Below are 24,555 nucleotides of genomic sequence, written 5' to 3'. Positions count from 1 at the left end.
CCGCCTTTATCTAACTCACCTCTGAAAATTATACTTTACTTATTAGTTAAACAACGCTACCATTTTTTCTACTGAAAATTAACGTATTGCTGTCAGCCTTATATATTTCTTTGTATTTCCTGATCTTTTATTTTCTTTATTTCCTTACAGAACAATAAATGTTCAATGTTGTTGTTTTATCAATTCTACAGAAATCACAAGTTTCACCCTTGTATTTGTCCCTGAAGTTCACCTTCTGATCCAAAACAGTGAGTCTGACTTGCTTCAAATTCTTTAATGTAGTGACTCTTCCTGGGTCCTGGTTCTTACTGAACCCTAGTCTTCATTCGTCCCTAAGTGGTTCTTAGTGTCCCCTTTTATAACCATCATAAGATGTGTGTTTTGCATTAAAAATAAGGACGGGAGAAAAAAGAAAACCATTACAGTATATGAGATAAGGAAGAAATTTAAGGCACGACTAAAATCTGTGTGTGAGTGGAGCCGTTGTAAATCAGATGATGAGCTAAACTGCGGTGAAGAAGAATTGTAAACATTCATTTTTGAAGCTCATACCATACAATTTGGAGAAAAACAGAAAATATGGCAAAAAACAGGCCTTTAGCACCTCAGGATCCTAAAGATATGCGTCTAAGAATAATCGAGATTGAGAGGGCCATGTGTAAAAATTTTCTTAGCGATTTACATCTTTTTCAAGATGAAGCAGGTGAGTCCCCTTCCGTAGCCAAATAGGTCTAGCCTAGAAATCTTTCATCTTACGCTCTGCTACTTTGGATAGTCTACATTCCTGTCGTTTTCGCTCAGAATACAATGTTATTTTTGACTGACACATAGTCATCTTGTGGTTCATAGATTTCAGCATAGGCCTATTAAAGATGAGCACACTAACCGTGTTTCTTCTCCAGGTGCATTAAGACATCAGTTAGGCTAGCCTAATGGAGGCCTATGAGAGGACTCCAGCGGGAGCCCTACCTAGGCTGTATCTTAGGTGGAGCAAAACCAAAAACAATTAAGTGAACCGACAGGGATGTCCGTGATTAGTGTCAGCCTCAACTCACAATGTAGGCTATTGAGACAATATAGCCTAGGCTAACAAAAGCCAATTGTTCCTACAAGATTAAGAACCGTCAGTCCTTTACATTAAGAATTACGCTTACGGTGGAGCTGGAAACGGCCGCTGAACTTTCTAACAAGGTGGTTAGGCAGTTAACTACTGTACAGTAGATGGGGGTCCCACCTACCCGGACGTAAACATTCCAGTTTGCCTTTCGGCTGTCATGCGGTGCAGAAGTGTTCCTCCCTCTCTGTCCTGGGTGTCGTTGAGCTTTTTTTCCTTGGTGGGATCTTTGGTATTATTTCACTTATGGACATTAATTGCTTTCAACATAAAATATAGGTTTTTCTGTTGTAGTATGATGTGATTTGAATGATTTTGAGGTTTATTTCCATCGCAAATGAATACTTATCCTTCCCCGGCAAATGATATACTGTATACAAAATTAATAAAATTGACTTGTCAGAATACTGCACCCTCTCTCATAGCTAACACGGCAAAACTGTGTTTACTGATTACAGTTTTGCCGTATTAGCTATGGAGAGGGGGGTTGCAGTATTCTGACAAGTCGTAATTTTATTAATTTTGTATACAGTATATCATTTGCCGGGGAAGGATAAGTATTCATTTGCGATGGAAATAAACCTCAAAATCATGTAAATCACATCATAATACAACAGAAAAACCTATATTTTATGTTGAAAGCAATTAATGTCCATAAGTGAAATAATACCGGATCTTTCTTTCTTTCTTGTTGCTTGTTTTATATGTGTGTTTGTGATATTGATAATGCAAACCCATGAATCTGACAAGCCTGTTCACAAGGCCACCTTCTCTCATTGTGTGTCCTGGGGTTGGCGGCAAGAAGTGCGGTAATTTCCTCTCATACGTTAATGTGAATCCTCTTACCCTCTGTACCTCCTGCAGGGGATGTGATTGCTCTCGTGATTCTACTTGTCTTGAGTGTTGCTCCTGGTCAGCTGAGCAGCGGGTGAAGTTTGAAGAGAGGAAACAGTATCAAGGGAAGGCTGCCAAGGCATCGTCTGAGGGTTATTTGCCCCCAACTATGCCCTTGGTGGCCAACCCTTCTTCCTCGTTTCTCTCTCCCAGCAATTCCCCTTCTGGCTGTCTCTCCTTAGGGGGGAGAACTCTCCTTTGTCTTCTTCGCTCGCTTCGTCGAGCATGGAATGACGAGGGCAGGCAATCAGAACAACCACCTCTCGGGGGCCTCTCCTCGCTCTGGGGGGGAAATTTTTCCCTCTGAGCGAGAGGAGTCTCCCACCACTAACCGGACCTCCTTTTCTCCTTCACATATGGTAGTCAAGCTCTCCTTAGTAAGCAGGCGACGGATTTGAAAGCAGCTTGGCTCTCATTGAGGTTTTCAGGCCCTCCATCTCTGCAGGGCCTCCTGTCTCACCTAGTGACTGCTACATTGGCGACCCACGCTGCTCCTACCGCGACAACACCCATGGTGACAATAATAGCGTTTGCAAAAATGCCGGTGACTGTCTCGATGCACTTTCCAACTCAAGTGACTTCTGTCTCGGCATCCCAGCATGCAGTGCCCCTGCCTCCAGGTTTTGCTGTGGCCCCGCCATCCCATGCTGTACCATTAATGATGTTACCTCCTCTGTACTCTACCCATATGATGGTTCCTGCCCCTGCTGCTTCTGTGATCTCAGCTGTCCAGGCCACTGTTGCTGCTCCACTTGCCCAGGCTGTCCAGGCTGCTCCCATTGCTGCTCCTGCTATTACCGATGCTCCTGCCACTCCTGTGGCCCTGGCTGCCCCGGCTGCTCCTATGATGTCTGCTGCTCCCTCTTGGATGGGGGACCTGACCACCATCCTGAAGAAGATGACGAAGTTGAGGAAGAGGTCCCATAAGGTGTCGTTGTCATCGTCTTCATCGACTTTGTCTTCAACTTCGTTGTCTGCTGCCTCCTTCCCTTCCTCTTCCGAGGCTCGTTGGCCGAAGAAGAGGAAGGCTGCCTCTCACCCCCCAACTTTGAAGTCCTGCCTTGGGGCTTCTAAGGGACTGCCTCCCTCCACAGGGGAAGTAGTGGAATCTCTTGTCGGCTCCTCCCGGCCTTTTGGCTTGGAAACCGAATTGCTTACCTCACCAGGGTCTTGTGTTTTTGGAGTCGCAGGCACGGAGACCTCGGTTTGCGCTCCATCGCCAGTCCTAAGAAGTCCACTTCTAAGACTGGTGCTATGTCAGGAACTCAACAGAGTCGAGTCACTGCGAGTGCTCAAGTCTCCTGCAAGTGCTCAAGTCTCCAAGGAGTCTCGAGCATCCCGAACAGTTGCCAGAGAGACCTCTCACCATCCTGGTTCAGGCACAGGGAGAGAAAAAGAGCCAAGACACACAGGTGTCTCGGTTCTTCCTGCTGGCACTACCACCAGTGCTCAGCCAGGTTCCCAACCTGGTGACTCGGTCCCAAGGGTCTGCACACCCAGAGAGACAGAGAGCAGGTCCCCTGTCCAGTCTTCTTCTCACGAGGTTTCGGCCTTGAAGGAGATCGGGGCATGTCAAGAGGACAGCGCAAGTTCTCGCCAGCCAGCTAGCCTATGCGTTCAACCTCTCCCAGCCCCAAATCGATTGCGTTTGCACGATCGACTTGGCTCGACTCACACAAAACTCTACGCTGTCCTCGGGACAGCACTTTGCCAAGGTGTAGGCACTCTCCTGGACCTGTGTTGGCATCTTCACCGCGGGTCAATGATGCACGCGGCCTGCCCCTCCTGCTGGTTCTGCTGGCAGGACAGGTAGGAGCACCTGATCCTCCTCATCTGTCCCCTCAACCTCCTGAGGTTTTACTGGGAGGTGCAAGTTGGACAGGAGGAACTCTGGAGAGTCCTTTCCTCAGAGTTCAACTACAAAGGCCTACATTCCTGGCTTGGTCCTTGGATCGACTCGGTCATATGCATGAGTGGTTCAGGATGGATCTAAGGGGTCTGCTGAGGTTCTCCCTCCTGCTGGGAGACTAGACCAGGAGGACCACACCCTGGAAGGACTCGAGGTTCCTCTTCCTCAGGATGTGGACACCCCCGAAATTCAGAGGACCTTTGCAGAGATCATTGCACTTATTTGTCAGCACAATGATCTTGGGGAAGGGGCCACGGCCTCTTCTGTGGATCGTCCTTCGCGCCTCGAAACCTTCTGGGGCCCTAAGAAGGATCTAAGGGGGTGCTCAACCAGGTGAATAATCTTATTTCTGGGCAGGAGAATTCGCTTTGGTTGAACCACTCGGACAAACTCCTTCCCCCTTCTCTGCCTGAAAAGAAGCAATTTTACACGGCCTCACGGGGGTCCTTGGCAGGTTGATCTGGACCTGGTTTGCGTAGGCCCGGGTCTCTCACCGTAGCACCTTGTTTTGGAAAGGGTCTCCCTTTTGTAGCAAGAGGCAGGGAGCCTGGAGGCTACCGCCATGGCAGCCCTCCAGGCAGTCTCCTGGCTGGATCTGTGGTCGTTCACAGTATCCAAGGTGACTGCCTCCTCAGGTGCTATTGTCCCTGGGGAGGACTCCGCCTTCGGGAGACTATGCCAGTCTGGAAGTAGAGCCATCTCCTACCTTTTCCCAACAGATGGCAAACCTGTGGGTGAACCTGGTGCTGAAGAGAAGGGATGCTGTCCTGACTCGGATCGCCAGGTCTGTAGGTCCCGAGTTGGCACTGACCCTAAGGAAAGGACCTTTGCTGGGTTCTGCCTCTCTCTTTCCTAGAGAGTTGATGGATGCTGTGGTGGACAAGCGTTGGGCCGAAGACTGCGACCACCTTGTCCATCAGGCAGTGGCCAAGTCCTCCAGGTCGTTGCGTGCCACGGTAACCCAACTTTCAGGTCAGGCTAGCACTTCCTCAGCCCCTGTGAAGACCCAGGCTTCGAAGGGCACCCGCGGAAACACCCAGCCTTCTTCTTTTGCCGGAAAGAGATCACAGTTGCGCCCCTTACAGCCTGCTTTCCAGTCCGGAAAAGGGGCATTCCCCTCCAGCTGCTGTTGTTGGTGGGGGATGCCTGTTGAGCCACTGGGACACTTAACAGCGATATGGAGCTGAAACCTGGGTACTGGATGTCCTTCAGGAGGGATATCTACTCCCATTTGAGCCTTGGCCACCCCTCACCAACTCTACGGTCCGTATCCTAACCTACGTTCCTGGTTCTCTGAAGGACCTCACACTCAGGCAAGAAGTGCAAGCCAAGCTGAGCAAGGGTGCTGTGGAAGTTGTTGGACTGGTTCCCAGACTTTTACAGCGGTGTCTTTTTTGGAGACCAATCATAGACCTCTCTCCCTTGAACCGATTCGTTCGCCAGACTCGGTTCGCGATGGAGGCGACGCACTCTGTGCTTGCCTCCCGCAGCACCTTACCTTTATCCTCAGGGAGATGGTGTTCCAGTTCAGGGCACTCTGTTTCAGGCTCTTGACTGCTCCCCAGGAGTTCAAGCGAGTATTCACCCTGGTGTCAGCTTGGGCCCATTCGCTTTGGGTACGTCTGTTGAAGTATCCCGACAATTGGCTTGTCTTGGTGAGCTTCCACTCACAGTTGCTTCAGGACAGGGATTGGCTCCTCAAGTTTTGCCGCAATCTAGGGATTGCAGTAAATCTTGAGAAGTCTGATCTCACCCCCAAGCAGAGGATATAGTGCCTGGGCATGCTGATAGATACGGTAGCAGCAAGAGTCTTCCCCTTGGACTTTCATATCAGCAGGTTTAGGAAGGTAGCACAGCTGTTCCTGTTTCGACGGGAGCAGCCAGTTCGGCAATGGCAAGTCGTCATCTGTCACCTGTTGTTGTCGGAGAAGCCGGTCCCTCGTGGGTGACTTCACCTTCGTTTTATAGAGCGGAGACTGAAGGGCTACTGGTCCCAGTCTCGAGACCCTCAAGCCTTTCTCATTCCTCTCTTGGAAGAAATGAGAGAGAATCTAGACTGGTGGCTGGGCGACAGGAACCTTTTAATAGGAGTATGCATGCATACTTCCCAAACAGTCGTGCCTCTGTTCTCAGATGCATCGACCGAGGGATGGGGCACACACCTGGAGGAGTTTCTGACTTCGGGAGTGTGGAACCGAGACGACAAGCACCTCCACATCAATATCCTGGAGCTCAAGGCAGTCTTCCAGGCCCTTCAAGAGTTTCAGGATAGAGTGATGGGACACACTGTGGTGTTGATGAGCGACAACACCACAGTGGTGGCATATGTCAACAAGCAGGGGGGTCTTGTATCCCTTCCGCTTCACCATTTGACGATGCAAGTGCACGATTTCTTTCTGGCTTCGAGTGGCAATCAGGAGAGCGTATTCTGCTGCTGGAGAAGACGACACTGTTACCTTCCACCTGAGAGCTCACAAAGTCAGGGGCATTGGTCCAACCCTCACATTCCTGAAGAACCTGTCAGTTTCTCAGGTACTGAAAGCTGGGGTGTGGTCTTGACAGACCACTTTCACCTCTCTACTTTCGGGACATTGCCCACAAGTCCTTGGACACTTTTTTCCTTGGGACCTGTGGTGGCTGCTCAACAAGTTGTATAGCTTACCCACCTCCTCTAACAGGACAGGGTTGCATCTCACTTAAGATGTTTGGTTGTGGATGTGAGAATGACTGCAGGAGTGACTGGCCTCTCCTTCCTTTCCTTCCTTCTCATCCAAGAGTGGACTTGAGCCATAACTTACTGGAACTGGCAGTCAATGCAGGTAAGTCTATACATCGAGCTTCCGTTCTATTTTTTCCTTCCAGGATTATAGAAGCAAACCCGCTCCTCCTTCCTCTAGCAAGGGGAGGAAGGAGACCCCGACAGTAAGACAAACCCGATAATTTCATTTGCCTTACTGTCTCTGACTCTCAAGGTTCATCCTAGCCTATTTTCATAGGAGGTTACATTTTCCTCCCTCATGTGAAAAAGGCCCAGAAATCTGATGATTGTATTACTACACCCCGATCAGTTTGTCAGAGGCAGGTTTCTCTTCCTTGTTCTGTCAACCAGAAAGAGAATCTTAGGTGTGGTGAACTCCAGTCAGTTCAAGAGACGTACTCAGATTCCTCCCTCCAACCAATGAGTCTTCCTAATGTAAAGGACTGATGGTTTGTATATCATGTAGGAACAAATCACAATTGTTCCGACACAATATACAAACCGTTGGTCCTTTACATTAGGAATTACTTTCAGCGTAGGCTGGAAACGGCCATTAAACTCTTGAGCAAGGCGGTGGGAATACCCGCCTGCCCGGATGTAAACATTCCAGTTTGCTTTCAGCCGTCATGCGTTGCAGATGTGGTTTCGGTTCTATCCGCCTGACTGTTGTTAAGCTCTTATTATCCCGGAGGGATCTTAATGGATTTTTCTGTATACAGTATATTACGTGTGTTTGATATTTATTAATACAAACCCACGATTTGTGATAACCTTGCATAAGCAGTTATTCCCCTACGCTGTGTCTTGGGTGTGACGGCCAAGGGCGTATTTAGAGGAGTGTAACCGAGTGGTAATGCTTCTCTTTCAATAGCCCTTATTTAGATACTGAAGGCATTCCCCTGTACAATCAGAGATATTAGATTGGGATGTAGTATCTTCACTCTCCTGCATTGATCGGGACGTAAGAGTTCGCTTCCTTTCTTGGGCTCCCGCCCTCCGTGTACAAGGGTATGACTACTTCCTTCCCACTTGTGCTGAGTGTTGTTCTCGCCGCCTGCACTTAAAGAGCTGCGGGGCGGGTGGGAGGTTGCGGGCGTCGTCTGTAAGTTCCACTTCCACAGAGCCCTAAGTGGCCTCCCCTCCGTCCATTTCTCTCCCTGTAGATTCTTCCTTATCTCTTCTTTGGTAGAGATCTCTCTCCTTTTCCCTCTTTGCTCACTCGTCGGGCAAAGACCGGGAGGGGGGGGCCGGTCAGGCGACCTCTTCTAGGGTACCTCCTCTCACTGCATAGGGAAGTTCCCCTCTTAGTGAGAGGAGTTTCCCTCTCTAATCACCTTTTGCTTTTTCTTTCAGGTTGACAGTGAGCATCGCAGACACAGCAGTAGTTCGCTGGATATCTCAGGGGATATCTCGCATGAAGGAGCCCCGATGTTCATTTAGTGTTGATTCGGGATCAACCACAGTACTGGGCTGGATGACATAATTCCACGTCGGGATCGTTCCAACTCTGTTCCCACCGATGTGGAACGATCGCTGTCATTGCTGGCCTTCATGTATGCTGTGGCAATGCCTCTGGCATATCTGTGGTCCATCTGCTCTTGCTTTTCCCTATGTTATGCTCCTGTTAGCTCGACGACAGTCTCTGGGCTGCTCTTCCTGGTCTCCTGCTGCAGCCGTCCTGATTGTTCCTGTCGCTGCTGGTGACTTTCATGTGACGTTCCTAGCCGTTGCTGTAGCTCCTGCCTTCTGAGCCGCTTCCGTAGCTCCTACATCGGCTGTCCTAATCTTGCCTGCTGCTTTTCCTGGTGGTCGTGCCTGAGGCAGCTTCCCTTGTGTTCCTACCAGCTGCCCTGGAGGTTACGATGTCCGCCATCCTGTAGATGTCAGCATGAAGGTGAAGGAAGTCGCCCTGTGGAAGTGACATTCCTGGCCATTGCAGTAGCCCCTGCCTTCCGAACCGCTGCCGTAGCTCCTGCATCGGCTGTCCTGATTATGCCGGCTGCTTCTCCTGGTGGTCGTGCCTGGGGCCGCTTCCGTTATGTTCCTGCCAGCTGCCCCGGAGGTTACGATGTCCGCCATCCCTTAGAAGATGTTGGCGTGAAGGTGAAGGAAGTCTCCCTGTGGAAGTAGCCACCGTCTTCTTCATCTTATCTCTGATTGTTCTGACACGATATACAAACCGTCGGTCCTTTACATTAGGAATTACTTTCAGGCGTAGGCGTAGGCTGGAAACGGCTGTTAAACTCTTGAGCAAGGTGGTTAGGCAGTAACTACCACCAGGTAAGCGGGAATACCCGCCTGCCCGGATGTAAACATTCCAGCTGTTCTGACACAATATACAAACCCTCGGTCCTTTACATTAGGAATTACTTTCAGGCGTAGGCTGGAAACAGCCGTTAAACTCTTGAGCAAGGTGGTTAGGCAGTAACTACCTCCAGGTAGGCGGGGATATCCGCCTGCCCGGATGTAAACATTCCAGTTGTTCCGACACAATATACAAACCCTCGGTCCTTTACATTAGGGATTACTTTGAGGCGTAGGCTGGAAACGGCTGTTAAACTCTTGAGCAAGGTGGTTAGGTAGTAACTACCTCCAGGTAGGCAGGGATACCCGCCTGCCCGGATGTAAACATTCCAGTTTGCTTTTGGCCGTCATGCGTTGCTGACGTGTTTTCGTTCTCTCTGCCTGACTGTCGTTAAGCTCTTATTATCCTGGTGGGATCTTTCTGTATTTTTGTTTATATATACGTGTGTTTGATTTTTATTAATACAAACCCACGATTTGTGATAACCTTGCCTAAGCCGCCGTTCCCTGCCTGTGTCTTGGGTTTGACGGCCAAGGGCATAACTGGAGTAAGCGTAACCAAGTGGTAATGCTTCTCTCCAGCGCCCTTTACGTAAATACTGAAGGCGCCCTGTACTTTCGGAGATATAGTTTGGGACGCAACATCTTCACTCCCCTACATCCATCGGGACGTAAGAGTTAGTTCCCTTCTTGGGCTTCCGCCCTCCGTGTGTAAGGGGCATCACTAATTTCTTCCTACTTATGCTGAGTGTTACTCGCCGCCTGCGCTTAGAGATCTGCGGGCCGAGTGGGAGGTTACAGGCGTCGTCGATAAGTTCTGCTGCCACGGCGCCCTTGGTGGCCTCCCCTCTGTCCTTTTTTATCTTCCCGTAGGTTCTTCCTTCTATCTCCTTCGCCCTCTTCGCTCGCTCGTTGGGCAAAGACCGGGGAGGGGGGAAGCGATCGAGCGACCTCGTCTAGAGTACCTCCTCCGCTGCGTAGGGCTGTTCCCCTTGTAGCGGGAGGAGCCTCCCTCTACTAATCATCTTTGTTTTTCTTTCAGGTTGACAGTGAGCATCGCAGACACAGCAGTAGTTGGCTGGATATATCAAGAATATCTTGCATGAAGCAGTCCTGACATTCATTCAGTGTTGCTTCGAGATCGACCACAATACCTGATTAGATGACATATTTCCACGTTGGGATCGCTCTGACTCTGTTCCCGCCGATGTAGATCGATCGCTGTCATTGCTGGTTTTCATGTATGCTGTTGCAATGCTTCCTGTGTATCTGTGGTCCATCTGCTCCTGCTGTTCCCTGTGTTATGCTCTTGTCAACTCGACGACAGTCTCTGGGCTGCTCTCCTGGTTTCCTTCCGCAGCCGGCCTGATCGGTCCTGTCGCTGCTGGTGACTTTCAAATGACATTCTGTCCGTTGCAGTAGCTCCTGCCTTCCGAACCGCTAACGTAGCTCCTGCATCGGATGTCCTGATCGTGCCCGCTTCTTCTCCTAGTGATCATGCCCGGGGCTGCTTCCTTTATGTTCCTGCCAGCTGCCCTGGAGGTTACGATGTCTGCCATCCTGTAGAAGATGTTGGCGTGAAAGGGAAGGAAGTCGCCTTGTGGAAGTGACGTTCCTGGCCGTTGCATAGCTCCTGCTCACCGAACCTTTGCCGTAGCTCCTGCATCTGCTGTCCTGATCATTCCTGCCGCTTCTGGCGGTCGTGCCCGGGGCCGCTTCCGTGCGTTCCTGCCAGTTGTTCCAGGGGTTACGATGTCCGCCATCCTGTAGAAGATGTCGGCGTGAAGATGTAGGAAGTCGTCCTGTTGAGGTGATGTTCCTGGCCGTTGCAGTAGCTCCTGCCTTCCGAATTGCTGCCGTAGCTCCTGCATCGGCTGTCCTGATCATGCTTCTCCTGGTGGTGGTGTCCTGGCTGCATCCGTTGTGTTCCTGCCGGACTACCCTGGAGGTTACGATGTTTCGTGTCCACCATCCTGTAGAAGATGTTGGAGTGGAGGTGAAGGAACCTGTCCTGTGGAAGTAGCTGCCGTCTTCTTCATCTTATCTTCGATTTCGTCTTCTGCTGCGTCTTCCCTTCCTCTCCGAGGTCCAAGGGGTCCTGAGAATCGGACAGACCTCCATCGGCCGAAGGAAAGGAATGCTGCTTCTTCCCCCTTGATGCCCTTGGACGTCTAGGGACTGCCTCCTTCCAAGAAGGCAGTGGGTCTCTCGTTGGCTCTTCCCGACCTTGGGGTTAGGAAACCGATTCGCAAAGTCGTGGGTTTTGTGTTTTTACGAAGCTTGCGAGCGCTACAGACCTCAGTTTGCGATCCCGTTCCCAGTCTTAGAGGTTCCGCCTCTAAGATGGGGGCTGCTTCCAGGCGCTGTTCTCTTTCTCCTCTCGGTTGTTCCGAGAGGTGCAAGACGGACAGAGAGAGCTCCGACTGAAATTTTCTTTCTCGAGTTTTGCCTGGCGTGCTTTGGGTATCGGTCCCCGATTCCCTCGATTATAACCAGGTAGCCGAGGAGGGTTTCATGAGATCTGTCAAGGTCTCCCTCCAAAGGGAGAGGTACAGGAGTTTCACGCATCGGAAACAGCGAGGGTCTTCCTCTTCAAGTCACGATCTCCCCGTGTTTCGGGAACTTCACGCCGACGAATCGGGCGCGAGGATCCCCAGGACAGGACCGCGGCTCCCCAATGAATAACCTTCATCACTTCTCTACCCTTGCAGTTTCAGAGGGGGGCGTTAGAGTGTCAGGGACCGCCAAGGGTCCTGGCTTCCGAGAGCGTTCTCGACCTGATGAATTCTTTTCTTCAAGGAGTTAATTCAGGTCAAGACACCAAGCTTCCACCCCTACCTCGACAGAATATGAATTCTTGCCTTGGAGGGTCTTGCCGACTGCAGTTTTTTGGGCAATTCTGGTGCTAAGAAGAAGGACTTTGTCCCTATTCGGATCTCCGGTTTCGTAAGTCCCGAGTTGGCTTGACCCTTGGGAACGAACCTTTACTTGGTTCTGCCTTTCTTTTCAGAGATTTGCCAGATACCCTGGTAATCAAGGTTCCCACCAGGGCACTGACTTGTCCTTTGGACAATGGCCAAGAACTTTGGGTCTTAGTCATCTCAACTCGACCTTGAGTTCAAGCCAGCCCCCCTCAACTCCTTAGATAAGAAGTCCTAGGCTTCAGAAGAAGATTGCAACGGCTGATGCCTGGACGAAATGATACTTATCGAGTCTCTGGAACTGGCAGTGACATTGCCGAGACCTGGGAATGGATCCCTTCAGGAGAAGTATCTATTTCCCTCAGGTCTCGGCAATTCTTTCCATCGAACTTTCATCCCACCACCTCTCCCGTGCTGCCGATTCGGGAAATGCCAGCCGGCTAGAGCTAATTGCCTCAAAACCCTGTCATCTTGCAGAAGCTTCCCCATGGTGGAAAATGGAAGTCTGCTTCCTTTTCCTGTTCTTTCCTCTTCGATGTATGAGGAAAGAGTTAGGCTAATGCTTGATTGAAGGAACCCTTTCAATATGCTTGCATATTCCCCTCACATCTTGTGTCTACTTACGGATTCACAGATTGAGGAATAGGCGCACACTGGTAAGACCTTGTCTTGAATTTGTGTGACTGAGACGATTAGTACCTTCTCACACGTCCTGGGCTCAGGGCAGCCTTTGGCCATCCGAGAATTCAGGATGGGTTTTGCGTGCTCTCACTGGTTTCTTTGAACAACAAAACCACAGTAGTGGCATTTGTCGACAAACAGGAGGCAATTGTTTTTTCCCCTGTTTCATCTCGACGTTTGAAGGTACTCAGTGTTGTTCTATTGCACACTCGACAGCTCAACCAGATGCATTCCTGGTGGGGATGTATTGGTAAATGTCAAGCCTGGCCTTGGGTTTGAGTGATCGGGACGGAACATGCTACTTCACTCTTCTTCACGAAGATTCATGCAGAGACTGCTGGACTGAGAAATCCCTACCAAATCTTCTGTTTGCCTCCTGCACACAAGTCGGTAGTGTTTTTCGCTCCTTCATACCAGACCAGGGCCGCTTGTTGAGGCATGGTTTCTTTTTGTGAAAACTCGATATCGACGTTTTTCCCTCCGTATTTGTCCGTTTGCTAGGGGTTCACAAACATTGCTCACCCCGAAAGTTACAGACAAATACTTGAAGACTTCCTTCATCCGACCTGATTGCCGAGGCATCGAAAGAATTCCGCTTGACCCATCCTCCTGTGCAGCTACACAAGAAGCGGTTCTTGAGGCAGTACATCCCTGTGTGTTCAGGACTGGGAGAATTTCCAGCTTTCCTTGCAAGCTCAGGCTTTCGCCGAGTGGCAACGGATATGGCTGGATATCCCTTGAAGTCCTCTGCAACACTGTCCCCAGGGACTGGATCCGTCTTTGCTGGTGGTGTCGTTTTCGGAACTTCTTCTCGGGTCAGAGTCGCCTCGTCAAGTCTGGACTTCCTGATTCTTCTCCGCCGAGGGCTGCTTTGTCTCCCCTTTCATCTGTGAAGAATGTAGGCCCATGCGACCTAATCTTCTATCTGAAGTAGCCTTCTTCTCCTCAGTTGAGAGTTAGCCTACGGACCTCAGAAGCTTCTTCAGTCATGCTCTCCCAGGAACTGTTTCCTGTGTGGCATGTGACTCGTTTAGGTTCCTGTCCATGCTCTGCACTCCCCTACGAGTCATCGGATAGAGATATGCCCTCCAGGTCCATCTCTTATCTTACCCTGGCCTTGGCGTAGAAGATGGAAGAACAGGAATGGGGATCATACCTCAACTCCTTCTCGGATGTCGTAGGTGGACTCCAAATGAATTGGCATCGACTGTCGGGTTCGAGTCCTTCTTGTTCCTCCTCCTTGGACTTTGTATCGATGATCCAGATCATTCGTTACTTTGTCCTGTTGGGAGCTGTGATACTTTCCGAAAAGGTTCGACATTCCTAACCTGGATGTCGTCAACGCTTTAAATACTGTCTCTCCCAAGGAAGGAGTGTCTAAGACACATCTTCCTCCTGACTTAAAAATGAAGTGATCAAAGGAGGTACTTGGCAGCTGACGACGACGATACTGGTACCTTTCACCCGAGAGCTCACGGTCGATGGCTTGGTCCATCCCTCGCATTCAGGAAGAATATGTCGGTACCACAGGTGCTGAAGGCGGGTGTGTGGTCCCAACAGACTACCTTCACCTCCTTCTACCTCTGGGATGTTGCACACAAGTCCTTGGACACTTTTCCTTGGGTCCTGTGGTGGCTGCTCAACAAGTTGTGTAGCTTATCCAGTTCCCCTAGCGGGACAGGTTGCATCTCGCCTATGTTGTAGCTGTGATTGGGAGATTGAATGTTGAGTGACTGGCCTCTCTTCTTTCCCCCCATCCTGGCTATCTTCCCACAGGCAGGGAGCGGACGTGCCATTACAAGCTGGACCGGGCGATCGAGGCAGATAAGCACATAACGGGAGCTCCCGTTCTATTTCCTTTCAGGTTAATAGAAGCAACCCCACTCCTTCCTCTTGCAAGGGGAGGAAGGAGACCATGACTATGAGATAAACCCAATGCTTGTATTTACCTTATTGTCATCCGACGCTGGATCAAATTCTTCCTAGCCTACTTTGCATGAACTGACGTTTCCTCTTTCATGCAAAGGGACCCCAGAAGTCTGACAACTGATCCCATTTTCCTATAACCCGATCTTTTGTCAGAGGTAGTTTTTCCCTTCCTCGCTCACGACCAGGAAGGGAAGACAAGATGGTGAACTCCAGTCAGTTCAGAGAGACTTTATCAGATTCCTCCTCCAATCAGTGAGTCTCCCAATGTAAAGGACCAAGGGTTTGTTATTGTGTCGGAACAAATAACAATTTTTAAAAGTAAATTGTATTTTTCCTAACTATACAAACCCAAGGTCCTTCACATTTTATGCCCACCTCATGCCACCCCTCAATCTGTACCTGGGCCGAAAGGCAAACTGGAATGTTTACATCCGGGCAGGCGGGTATCCCTGCCTACCTGGAGGTAGTTACTACCTAACCACCTTCCTCAAGAGTTTAACGGCCGTTTCCAGCCTACGCCTGAAAGTAATCCCTAATGTAAAGGACCTCGGGTTTGTATAGTTAGGAAAAATACAATTTACTTTTAAAAATTGTTATTTTGCTTTCGGCTGTCATGCGTTGCTGACGTGTTTTCGTTCTCTCTGCCTGACTGTCATTAAGCTCTTATTATCCCGGTGGGATCTTTCTGTTTTTTTTTTTATATATACGTGTTTTTGATATTTATTAATACAAACCCACGATTTGTGATAACCTTGCATAAGCCGTTGTTCCCTGCCTGTGTCTTGGGTTTGACGGCCAAGGGCATAACTGGAGTAGCGTAACCAAGTGGTAATGCTTCTCTCCAGGAGCCCTTTACGTAAATACTGACGGCGCCCCTGTACTTTCGGAGATATAGTTTGGGACGCAATATCTTCTCTCCCCTACATCCATCGGGACGTAAGAGTTAGTTCCCTTCTTGGGCTTCTGCCCTCCGTGTATAAGGGGCATCACTAATTTCTTCCTACATATGCTGAGTGTTGCTCACCGCCTGTGCTTAGAGAATTGCGGGCCGAGTGGAAGGTTGCGGGCGTCATCGATAAGTTCCGCTTCCATGGCGCCCTTGGTGGCCTCCCCTCCATCCATTTTTTCTCTTCCCGTAGGTTCTTCCTTCTCCCCTTTAGTAGATCTCTCTCGTTCGCCCTCTTCGCTCGCTCGTCGGGCGAAGACCGGGGGGCGAGGGAGCTATCAGGCAATCTCGTCTAGAGTACCTCCTCCCACTGTGTAGGGCAGTTCCCCTTGTAGCGAGAGGAGCCTCCCTCTACTAATCATCTTTGCTTTTCTTTTAGGTTGACTGTGAGCATCGCAGACACAGCAGTAGTTGGCTGGATTTTTCAAGATATCTCGCATGAAGCAGTCCCGACATTCATTTAGTGTTGCTTCGCAATCGACCAGAATACCTGATTAGATGACATATTTCCACGTCGGGATCGCTCTGAGTCTGTTCCCGCCGATGTGGATCAATCGCTGTCATTGCTGGTTTTCATGTATGCTGTTGCAATGCCTCCGGCATATCTGTGGTCCATCTGCTCCTGCTGTTCCCTGTGTCAACTCGACTACAGTCTCTGGGCTGCTCTCCTGGTCTCCTGCCGTAGCTGCCCTGATCGCTCCTGTCGCTGCTTGTGACTTTCAAATGACATTCTGTCCGTTGCAGTAGCTCCTGCCTCCCGAACCGCTAACGTAGCTCCTGCATCGGATGTCCTGATCGTACCCGCTTCTTCTCCTAGTGATCGTGCCTGGGGCCACTTCCGTTGTGTTCCTGCCAGCTGCCCTGGAGGTTACGATGTCTGCCATCCTGTAGAAGATGTTGGCGTGAAGGAAAGGAAGTCACCTTGTGGAAGTGACGTTCCTGGCTGTTGCAATAGCTCCTGCCCTCCGAACCTGTACCGTAGCTCCTGCATCGGCTGTCCTGATCATTCCTGCCGCTTCTGGCGGTTGTGCCCGGGTCCGCTTCCGTGCGTTCCTGCCAGCTGCCCCAGATGTTACGATGTCCGCCATCCTGTAGAAGATGTCGGCGTGAAGATGTAGGAAGTCGTCCTGTTGAGGTGATGTTCCTGGCCGTTGCAGTAGCTCCTGCCTTCAGAATTGCTGCCGTAGCTCCTGCATCAGCTGTCCTGATCATACTTCTCCTGGTGGTGGTGTCCTGGCTGCGTCCGTTGTGTTCCTGCCGGACTACCCTGGAGATTACAATGTTTCGTGTTCACCATCCTGTAGAAGATGTTGGAGTGGAGGTGAAGGAAGCTGTCCTGTGGAAGTAGCTGCCGTCTTCTTCATCTTATCTTCGATTTCGTCTTCTGCTGCGTCTTCCCTTCCTTTCCCGAGGTCCAAGGGGGTCCCAAGAATCGGACAGACCTCCATCGGCCGAAGAAGAGGAATGCTGCTTCTTCCCCTTGATGCCCTTGGACGTCTAGGGACTGCCTCCTTCCGAGGAGGCAGTGGGTCTCTCGTTGGCTCTTCCCGACCTTGGGGTTAGGAAACCGATTTGCATAGCCGTGGGTTTTGTGTTTCGGAAGCCGCAGGTGCGCAGACCTCAGTTTGCGATCCCGTTCCCGAGTCTTAGAGGTTCCGCCTCTAAGATGAGGGCTACTTCGGGCGCTCGTTCGCGAGCCGCTCCGAGTGCTCGAGGTTCTATAGAATATCGAGTATCCCGATCTGGTCTGGAGAAATTTTCCTGGGCCCAGTTCAGGAGCAGTGCGAGAGAAAGGGCCGAGGTACCCAGGTGTCTTGGTTCCTCTTCCTGCCAGCACCGCAAACGCTCCCCAAGTGTTTGCCATTGCTCGGTCGGGTTCCCAGCCTGGTGTCTCGATCCTGTCGGTTCGAACATCAGAAGCAGGGAAGAGATTCACTTTGGGAGTCCTGCAGGACTTCTAAGGGACTGTCTCTCTTCCGGGAGACAAGTTTCTCTCGTTGACCGATTCGCATTCTCCTGTGGGATCTTGCGTTTCGGGGGCCACGAGAGCGTGGCCTCTCGAGGCCACGCCTTCGTTGCCAGTCTTGGAAGTCTGCGTCTAAGACTGGTTCTGTGCTTGGCTCTTTCGATCGATTAGGAAACAAAGCAGCCACTCCCGATTTTTGGAAGTCTCGTGGGTAGCTCGAATTCTATGAATCACGAGCGCTCTCCTTACGAGAGGCACAGGATGAGAGAAAGTGCCGAGACACCCAGATGTCTGGTTGCCGGGACACCCAGGTGTCGGGGTGCCGAGACGCCCGGGTGTCTGGGTGTCGAGACGCCAGGTGTTTCGATACTGCCCACCAGCTGCTTCGGTTGCTCGGCCGGGCTACATTCTTGTGTCTCGAACTTTAGTGTTCGAGCATGCAAGATAGCAGACACAGAATTCCCCTTTGAACCTTCTTCTCGAGGGGCCTCGGCCTCGAAGGAGTTTACAGTTCGGGAAACTAGCAATTGTTCACAGCAGACGAGTCCGGCCTGCCCAGTTACGATTGTGTTCGCACAATTGGCTTGGCTCGGCCCCCAGTCTGCCGCATACCAACCAGCTGGATCATGTTCGCGTGATCGGCTCGGCTCGGCCCCACTCAGTTTTTTCCGATTCGGGTTCTCAGCTATGTTCGAGTGAACTTTTTGCTCTTCCCAGGAAAGCACTTTGCCACGGCACAAGTGCTCTTCTTTCCCCATGTGGCAGTAATCTCCTTCGGTTGATTATCACTCACGGTCCGCCTCTCCTGCTTATCTTACTGGCAGGACAGGTAGGGATAGTCTTGTCTCCTCACCTGTTCTCTTCTCCTCTTGGTTGTTCCGAGAGGCGCGAGACAGACAGAGAGAGCTCTGACGAAATTTTTTTTTTTTTGAGTTCGGCTGCCTGGCGTGCTTTGGGTATCGGCCCCCCAATTCTCTCGTATTATAACCAGGTAGCCGAGGAGGATTTCATGGGATCTGTCAAGGTCTCCCTCCAAGGGGAGAGGTACAGGAGTTTCACGCGTCGGAAACAGCGAGGGTCTTCCTCTTCATGTTACGATTGCCCCCGTGTTCTCGGAGAACTTCGCGCCGATTCATCGGCGTGAGGATCCCCAGGACAGGACCGCGGCTCCCCCAATGAATAACCTTCACCACTCCCAACCCTTGCAGTTTCCAAGGGGCCGAGGGTGTCAGGGACCGCCGCGGTTCTGTCTTCCGAGAGCGTTCTCGACCTGTTGAATTCTTTTCTTCGAAGGAGTTAATTCAGGTTGAGACACCAAGCTTCCACCCCTTCCTCGACAGAATATGAATTCTTCTTGCCTTGGAGGGTCTTGCCGACTGCAGTTTTTTGGGCAATTCTGGTGCTAAGAAGAAGGACTTTGTCCCAATTCTGATCTCCGGTTTCGTAAGTCCCGAGTTGGTTCGACCCTTGGGAACGAACCTTTACTTGGTTCTGCCTTTCTCTTTCAGAGATTTGCCAGATACCCCGGTAATCAAGGTTCCCACCAGGGCACTGACGTGTCCTTTGGACAATGGCCAAGAACTTTGGGTCTTAGTCATCTCAACTCGACCTTGAGTTCAAGCCAGCCCCCCTCAACTCCTTAGCTAAGAAGTCCTAGGCTTCAGAAGAAGATTGCAACTGCTGATGCCTGGACGAAATAATACTTATCGAGTCTCTGGAACTGGCAGCGACATTGCCGAGACCTGGGAATGGATTCCTTCAGGAGAAGTATCTATTTCCCTTAGGTCTCGGCAATTCTTTCCATCGAACTTCCATCCCACCACCTCTCCCGTGCTCCGATTTGGGAAATGCCAGCCGGCTAGAGCTAATTGCCTCGGTACTCTGTCATCTTGCAGAAGCTTCCCTATGGTGGAAAATGGAAGCCTGCTTCCTTTTCTCTGTTCTTTCTTCTTCGATGTATGAGAAAAGAGTTAGGCTAATGCATGATTGAAGGAACCTTCGAATGTGCTTGCATATTCCCCTCACATCTTGTGTCTACTTACAGATTCACAGATTGAGGAATAGGCGCACACTGGTAAGACCTTGTCTTGAATTTGTGTTACCGAGACAATTAGTACCTTCTCATTACCGTCCTGGGCTCAGGGCAGCCTTTTGGCCATCCGAGAATTCAGGATGGGTTTTGCGGCACTCACTGGTTTCGTTGAACAACAAAACCACAGTAGTGGCATTTGTGGACAGACAGGAGGCAATCGTTTTTTCCTCCTGTTTCATCTCGGCATTTGAAGGTACTCGAGTGTTGTTCTATTGCACACTCGACAGCTCAATTAACCAGATGTATTCCTAGTGGGGATGTATTGGTAGGCAAGCCTGGCCTTGGGTTTGAGTGATCGGGACGGAACATGCTGCTCACTCTTTCTTCACGAAGATTCATGCAGAGACTGCTGGACTGAGAAATCCCTACCGTCCTTCTGTTGCCTCCCTGCACACAAGTCGGTAGTTTTTTCTCGCTCCTTCATACCAGACCAGGGGCCGCTCTGTTGAGGCATGGTGTCTTTTTGGTGAAAACTCAATATCGACGTTTTTCCCCTCCGTATTTGTCTGTTTCGCTAGGAGTTCACAAACATTGCTCACCCCGAGTTACAGACAAATACTTGAAGACTTCGCCTTCATCTGACCTGATTGCCGAGGCATCGAGAAGAATTCAGCTTGACCCAACCTCCTGTAGCAGCTACACAAGAAGCGGTTCTTGAGGCAGTACATCCCTGTGTGTTCAGGAGTGGGAGACTTTCCAGCTTTCCTTGCAAGCACAGGCTTTCTCGCCGAGCAGCAACGGATATAGCTGGATGTCCCTTGAAGTCCTCTGCAACACTGTCCCAGGGACTGGATCCGTCTTTGCTGGTGGTGTCGTTGTTGGAACTTCTTCTCGGGTCAGTGTCGCTCGTTAAGTTCGGACTTCCTCGTCTTCTCCGCCAAGGGTTGCTTCTCTCCGTTTCATTTGTGAAGAACGTAGGCCCTTGCGACCTAGTCATATATTGTAACGATGTTGTTGTTTCGTTACAATAATTATACAGGTTCTTATCACCCGTAAGCAATCAGAACCTCAGAGGACATAGCCGTATGTGCTTGACCACTCGTGGAACAATCAGTGGAATAAAAATTACTCAGAAAGGGGGCAAAAATACTATGAACTCTATATTGAATGTTTATTATAAAACTCAGGATCACTGAAAAGTCTAGTTAAAGGAAGATAACACATTCACTGCACAAAAACTTGCTAATGCAACTATCACACAAGGGAAGAGAACAATTTACACATAATGGTAGGATAGTTGAAGAGAAAGACAGAAGAAAGCTTAAACTAATTAACAACCTTAAACCTAATTAACAAAAATTATATATTTCCAAATAGGAACATTTACACTGGTAAGATAATTGTTTTTAAAAGCAGCAGAACACAGAATCTTGGCCATGCAACTGTCCCAAGGCCATAGGTCAACACAAGGCAATTGCTGGTAAGATGGGCTGACCCGCGTCAGCAACGTCCTAAAGAATAACAAGTTAAAGATTCAATACTTACCAGCAACACAAGAGTCAGTAGGCATTATGACGGCTGTAAGGAGACAGTGCAGCGCTGGAGGCAGTAGCACATTTAGAAGGCAATAGCACAAATAGGAGGCAGTGCAGTGTTGGAGGCAGTAGCACATTTAAGAGGCAATAACATATTTAGGAGGCAGTAGCACATCCAGGAGGCAGTAGCACATCTAGGAAGCAGTAGTACATCTAGGAAGCAGTAGCACAGGTAGCAAGGCAAGACGTGCCACCAGGACTGGCACACTTAGTCGTTACTTCGACAACAGCAGAGGTGTGTCAGACACACACACACATACAGAAGGATCCCTGCAGACTCAATAATCCACCACAGATCTGGACGAGTAAGAGGACCTGGACCACGGTCAACCAGGCAGTTTAGGTGGGATCCCTGAGAGACTAAAATTCCACCAGAAGACACTGCTTGACTAACTGCCCCTCCAGCGTAGAGAGAGAGAGCAAGAGCTGTCCTTTATGGTGATTTAAGAGCTGACGACACACTGTCTTCAAAAGGCCCCGCCATGGCAGAAGTAATCAAATAGGTCTCCAACAATGACCCGTCAAACTGCTTAACACTCCAGCAACCATACAAACAATTGTACATGCAAAAAAAAGAAAACAAACAACTCATGGGCGGAGTACCAACAATACAAAGAAACAAGGTAAATAAAAAAAGTTAACTAAACTTTTCGTGACCGAAACAAAAGCCTTCAAAGCTATGTTAATTTAAAAGAAAAATTAAAAAAACAAAAAGGTCATGAATGATTAACTGGACATGATTCTGACTATATATATATACATATATATATATATGTATATATATGTGTGTGTGTGTGTATCTATATATATATATATGTGTGTGTGTGTGTGTATATATATGTATATACTGTATACATATACAATAAACCCCTGTATTCGCAGGGGACACGTACCCCCCCCCCGCGAACAGCTAAAACCCGCAAATACTTAGAACCCATCTAAAAACACTTAGAACTGCCTATTTTGATAGTTCATTCAGACACAAAACAAACTAAAAATGCTTGTACGCACAGGTATTAACCTACTTACGATGCGGGTTAGGTTCCAAAAAAACAATCGTTTGTTGGAAAAAATGCAAGAAATACCAAAACGTATCTCGAACATAGCCTATCCTACACTAGGGTATTCGGTACCATGTATTCATGTATGGTAGCCTAGCCTACACTATAAAGTATACTCTATACATACAGGGTATAGTAATTATTAATATCAGCTAATTCTGGAGGTTCATGCACTGTGACTTACGATAATTCAGTGGAAAGAAAAATTGAGTAACAAGAATTAGCTTAGCCTACACTATGGTACATTGTATACATATACAGTAGCGTAGGCTACATTATACTGTACTTGATATTCACGTATCATATTATACAAATGTCAACATAATGAATATGCATCTTTTAAAATGTTATGCCTTAATTCACTGTATCCAATAATATTGTATATATTCTTATATTGCTTTCGTATTATAAATGTGATCATAGCGATCAGTGTTTTGGTTTGGAAATCGTTTATGCGGTGTTTATTTCGCCGTATTTAATTAAGTTCAGAGTGCTTTTCTTGCTTGTAGTTAGCGTAAATGAATCTCTAGATACTTTATTTATAGGGGGGCAAGGTTATTTTTCATTATATGAAGTGTTTTTAAGTCGAAATATAACTAAAATACTTCTCATTGTGAAATTAATTTGTCTGTTTTTTTTTTTTTTTGTTAATAGATGATGATGGCTGTTTGGGGATGTTTGTTTTGTGTAAAAAAATTTCAAGATTCCATTCGTTATTTTCACCTGATTTCATTGTAATACGAGCTTTATTTGTTTATCATTTATCGGCGTAAAAATAACAGTAATGTGTTCTTTCATGCCCAATAGTTTTGATCAAAATACTTTCCAATTTTAATTATGATCGAGTTTCATCCATGTTGCCGATGTACAATAATTTATAGTCATTAGCAGCTTGAACATTGTTTTCTCAGCTTCAGCTACAACTTGCAGCTTAAGTTTAGCAGTAGGCCTATATTTCGTTGACGATCTTTTATCCATACCAAATAAGGGTATAATGTAATTAAGTGGTTATTAAGTATATCTTAGTTTAACCAGACCACTGAGCTGGTTTAACAGCTCTCCTAGGGCTGGCCCGAAGGATTAGACTTATTTTTACGTGGCTAAGAACCTACTGGTTACCTAGCAACGGGACCTACAGCTTATTGTGGAATCCGAACCACATTATGACAAGAAATGAATTTCTATCACCAGAAATAAATTCCTCTAATTCTTCTTTGGCGGCTCGGAGAGTCGAACGCTGGGCCAACAGTGTGCCAGTCGAAAGCTCTACCACTCCTCCAAAGAAGCACTAGGGTATAATGTAAAAATATATGAGTCCTATTCGTAAAAATATATGAGTCCTATTCTACTTAACGTCATTTGTGCTATAAGCAACGGTAATTGTTTATTACTGTACGATGGTTGAAATACTGTATCAGATAAACAGCTGTTGTTATCCGATTCGGTCATAAGCAAAACAACAGTTTCTTGTTCAGTTGTTTATGGCTGTATGCATTTATGCAAGAGTATAATGTTACTAACAATACTTTTATCATTCTCTATTACTTTTTAACTAGAGGATGGGATAAGGAGATGGAAGAAAAGTTGTCTACATGTATTGTAATTTGATCTCTCTCGCTGCCTGATTATGCTGCTGCCTGCGCCCACGTGAAATTTAAAAATATTTACAAGTAATATTGTCTATTGGTATTAATTGCTTACCCCATTGCAAAATCGAAATATCGTAAGGTGAATTATTGTAACTCAAGCATTACTTGAGTATTTTAATAGTTTTATCACAAAAAGTTCATTTAGTCATGAAAATGAGACGAAAATACAGTAATTAGTGAATATTTCTTAGTGAAAAATACCGCGAATGGGCAAATTTTCCTCTAATAATGAGTAGATACGTTCTACAGAGAAATCCGCAAATACATGAGTCCGCTGAATGTGAGATCGCGAATATGGGGGTTTACTGTATATATATATATATATATATATATATATATATATATATATATATATATATATATATATATATATATATACATACATACATACATACATACATATATATATATATACAGACAGTCCCTGCGTTTACGATGGTCTCGCAAGATGAAGACCCAAGTTTATTTACTTTTCAAATATATTCATAAAAAAATTATTTCCTGGGTTACAACGCATGTTCCAGGTTTCACTGACGCTGGCAACACCCTCCGACGGAAGAAATATGGCTCCAGAATGGCAGAATGGTCAATTTTGGAGGGTTTTCTGTTGAAAAACTCAATGTAAATGCAGGATAAATTGTTTTCAAGGCACCCAAAGGAATAAAAGTAAGATTTTTTTTTACGATTTTCGAAGGTATTTCAGACGATGCCAGTCCAACGATGATCGGAAGAAATATGCATCCAAAACAGCAGAATGGTCAATATTTGGAGGGTTTTTATTATGAGAAACTCAATA

At 48.1% G+C, this 24,555-nt stretch overlaps 1 protein-coding gene across 3 annotated transcripts in view; it reads left to right on the top strand.

The window, feature by feature from the left end:
* Positions 1 to 230: 230 nt before the first annotated feature.
* LOC136844856 (E3 SUMO-protein ligase NSE2-like) overlaps positions 231 to 24,555 on the top strand; it is a 297,320-nt gene continuing 272,995 nt past the window's right edge. For 2 of the 3 annotated variants that reach the window (XM_067114098.1, XM_067114097.1), the window contains exon 1: positions 461 to 703. In XM_067114098.1, coding sequence (XP_066970199.1) covers positions 580 to 703 — 124 coding nt within the window. In that variant the 5' untranslated portion in view covers positions 461 to 579. Of the gene's footprint in view, positions 704 to 24,555 lie in introns of all 3 variants that reach the window. The other variant, XM_067114096.1, reaches the window with a different exon arrangement.

Source organism: Macrobrachium rosenbergii, chromosome 13, assembly GCF_040412425.1.
Source record: "Macrobrachium rosenbergii isolate ZJJX-2024 chromosome 13, ASM4041242v1, whole genome shotgun sequence".
In the NCBI taxonomy this organism is placed as follows: domain Eukaryota; kingdom Metazoa; phylum Arthropoda; class Malacostraca; order Decapoda; family Palaemonidae; genus Macrobrachium; species Macrobrachium rosenbergii.
The sequence above is the reverse complement of the archived record's forward strand: the minus strand, read 5'-3'. Positions and strand labels throughout refer to the sequence as shown.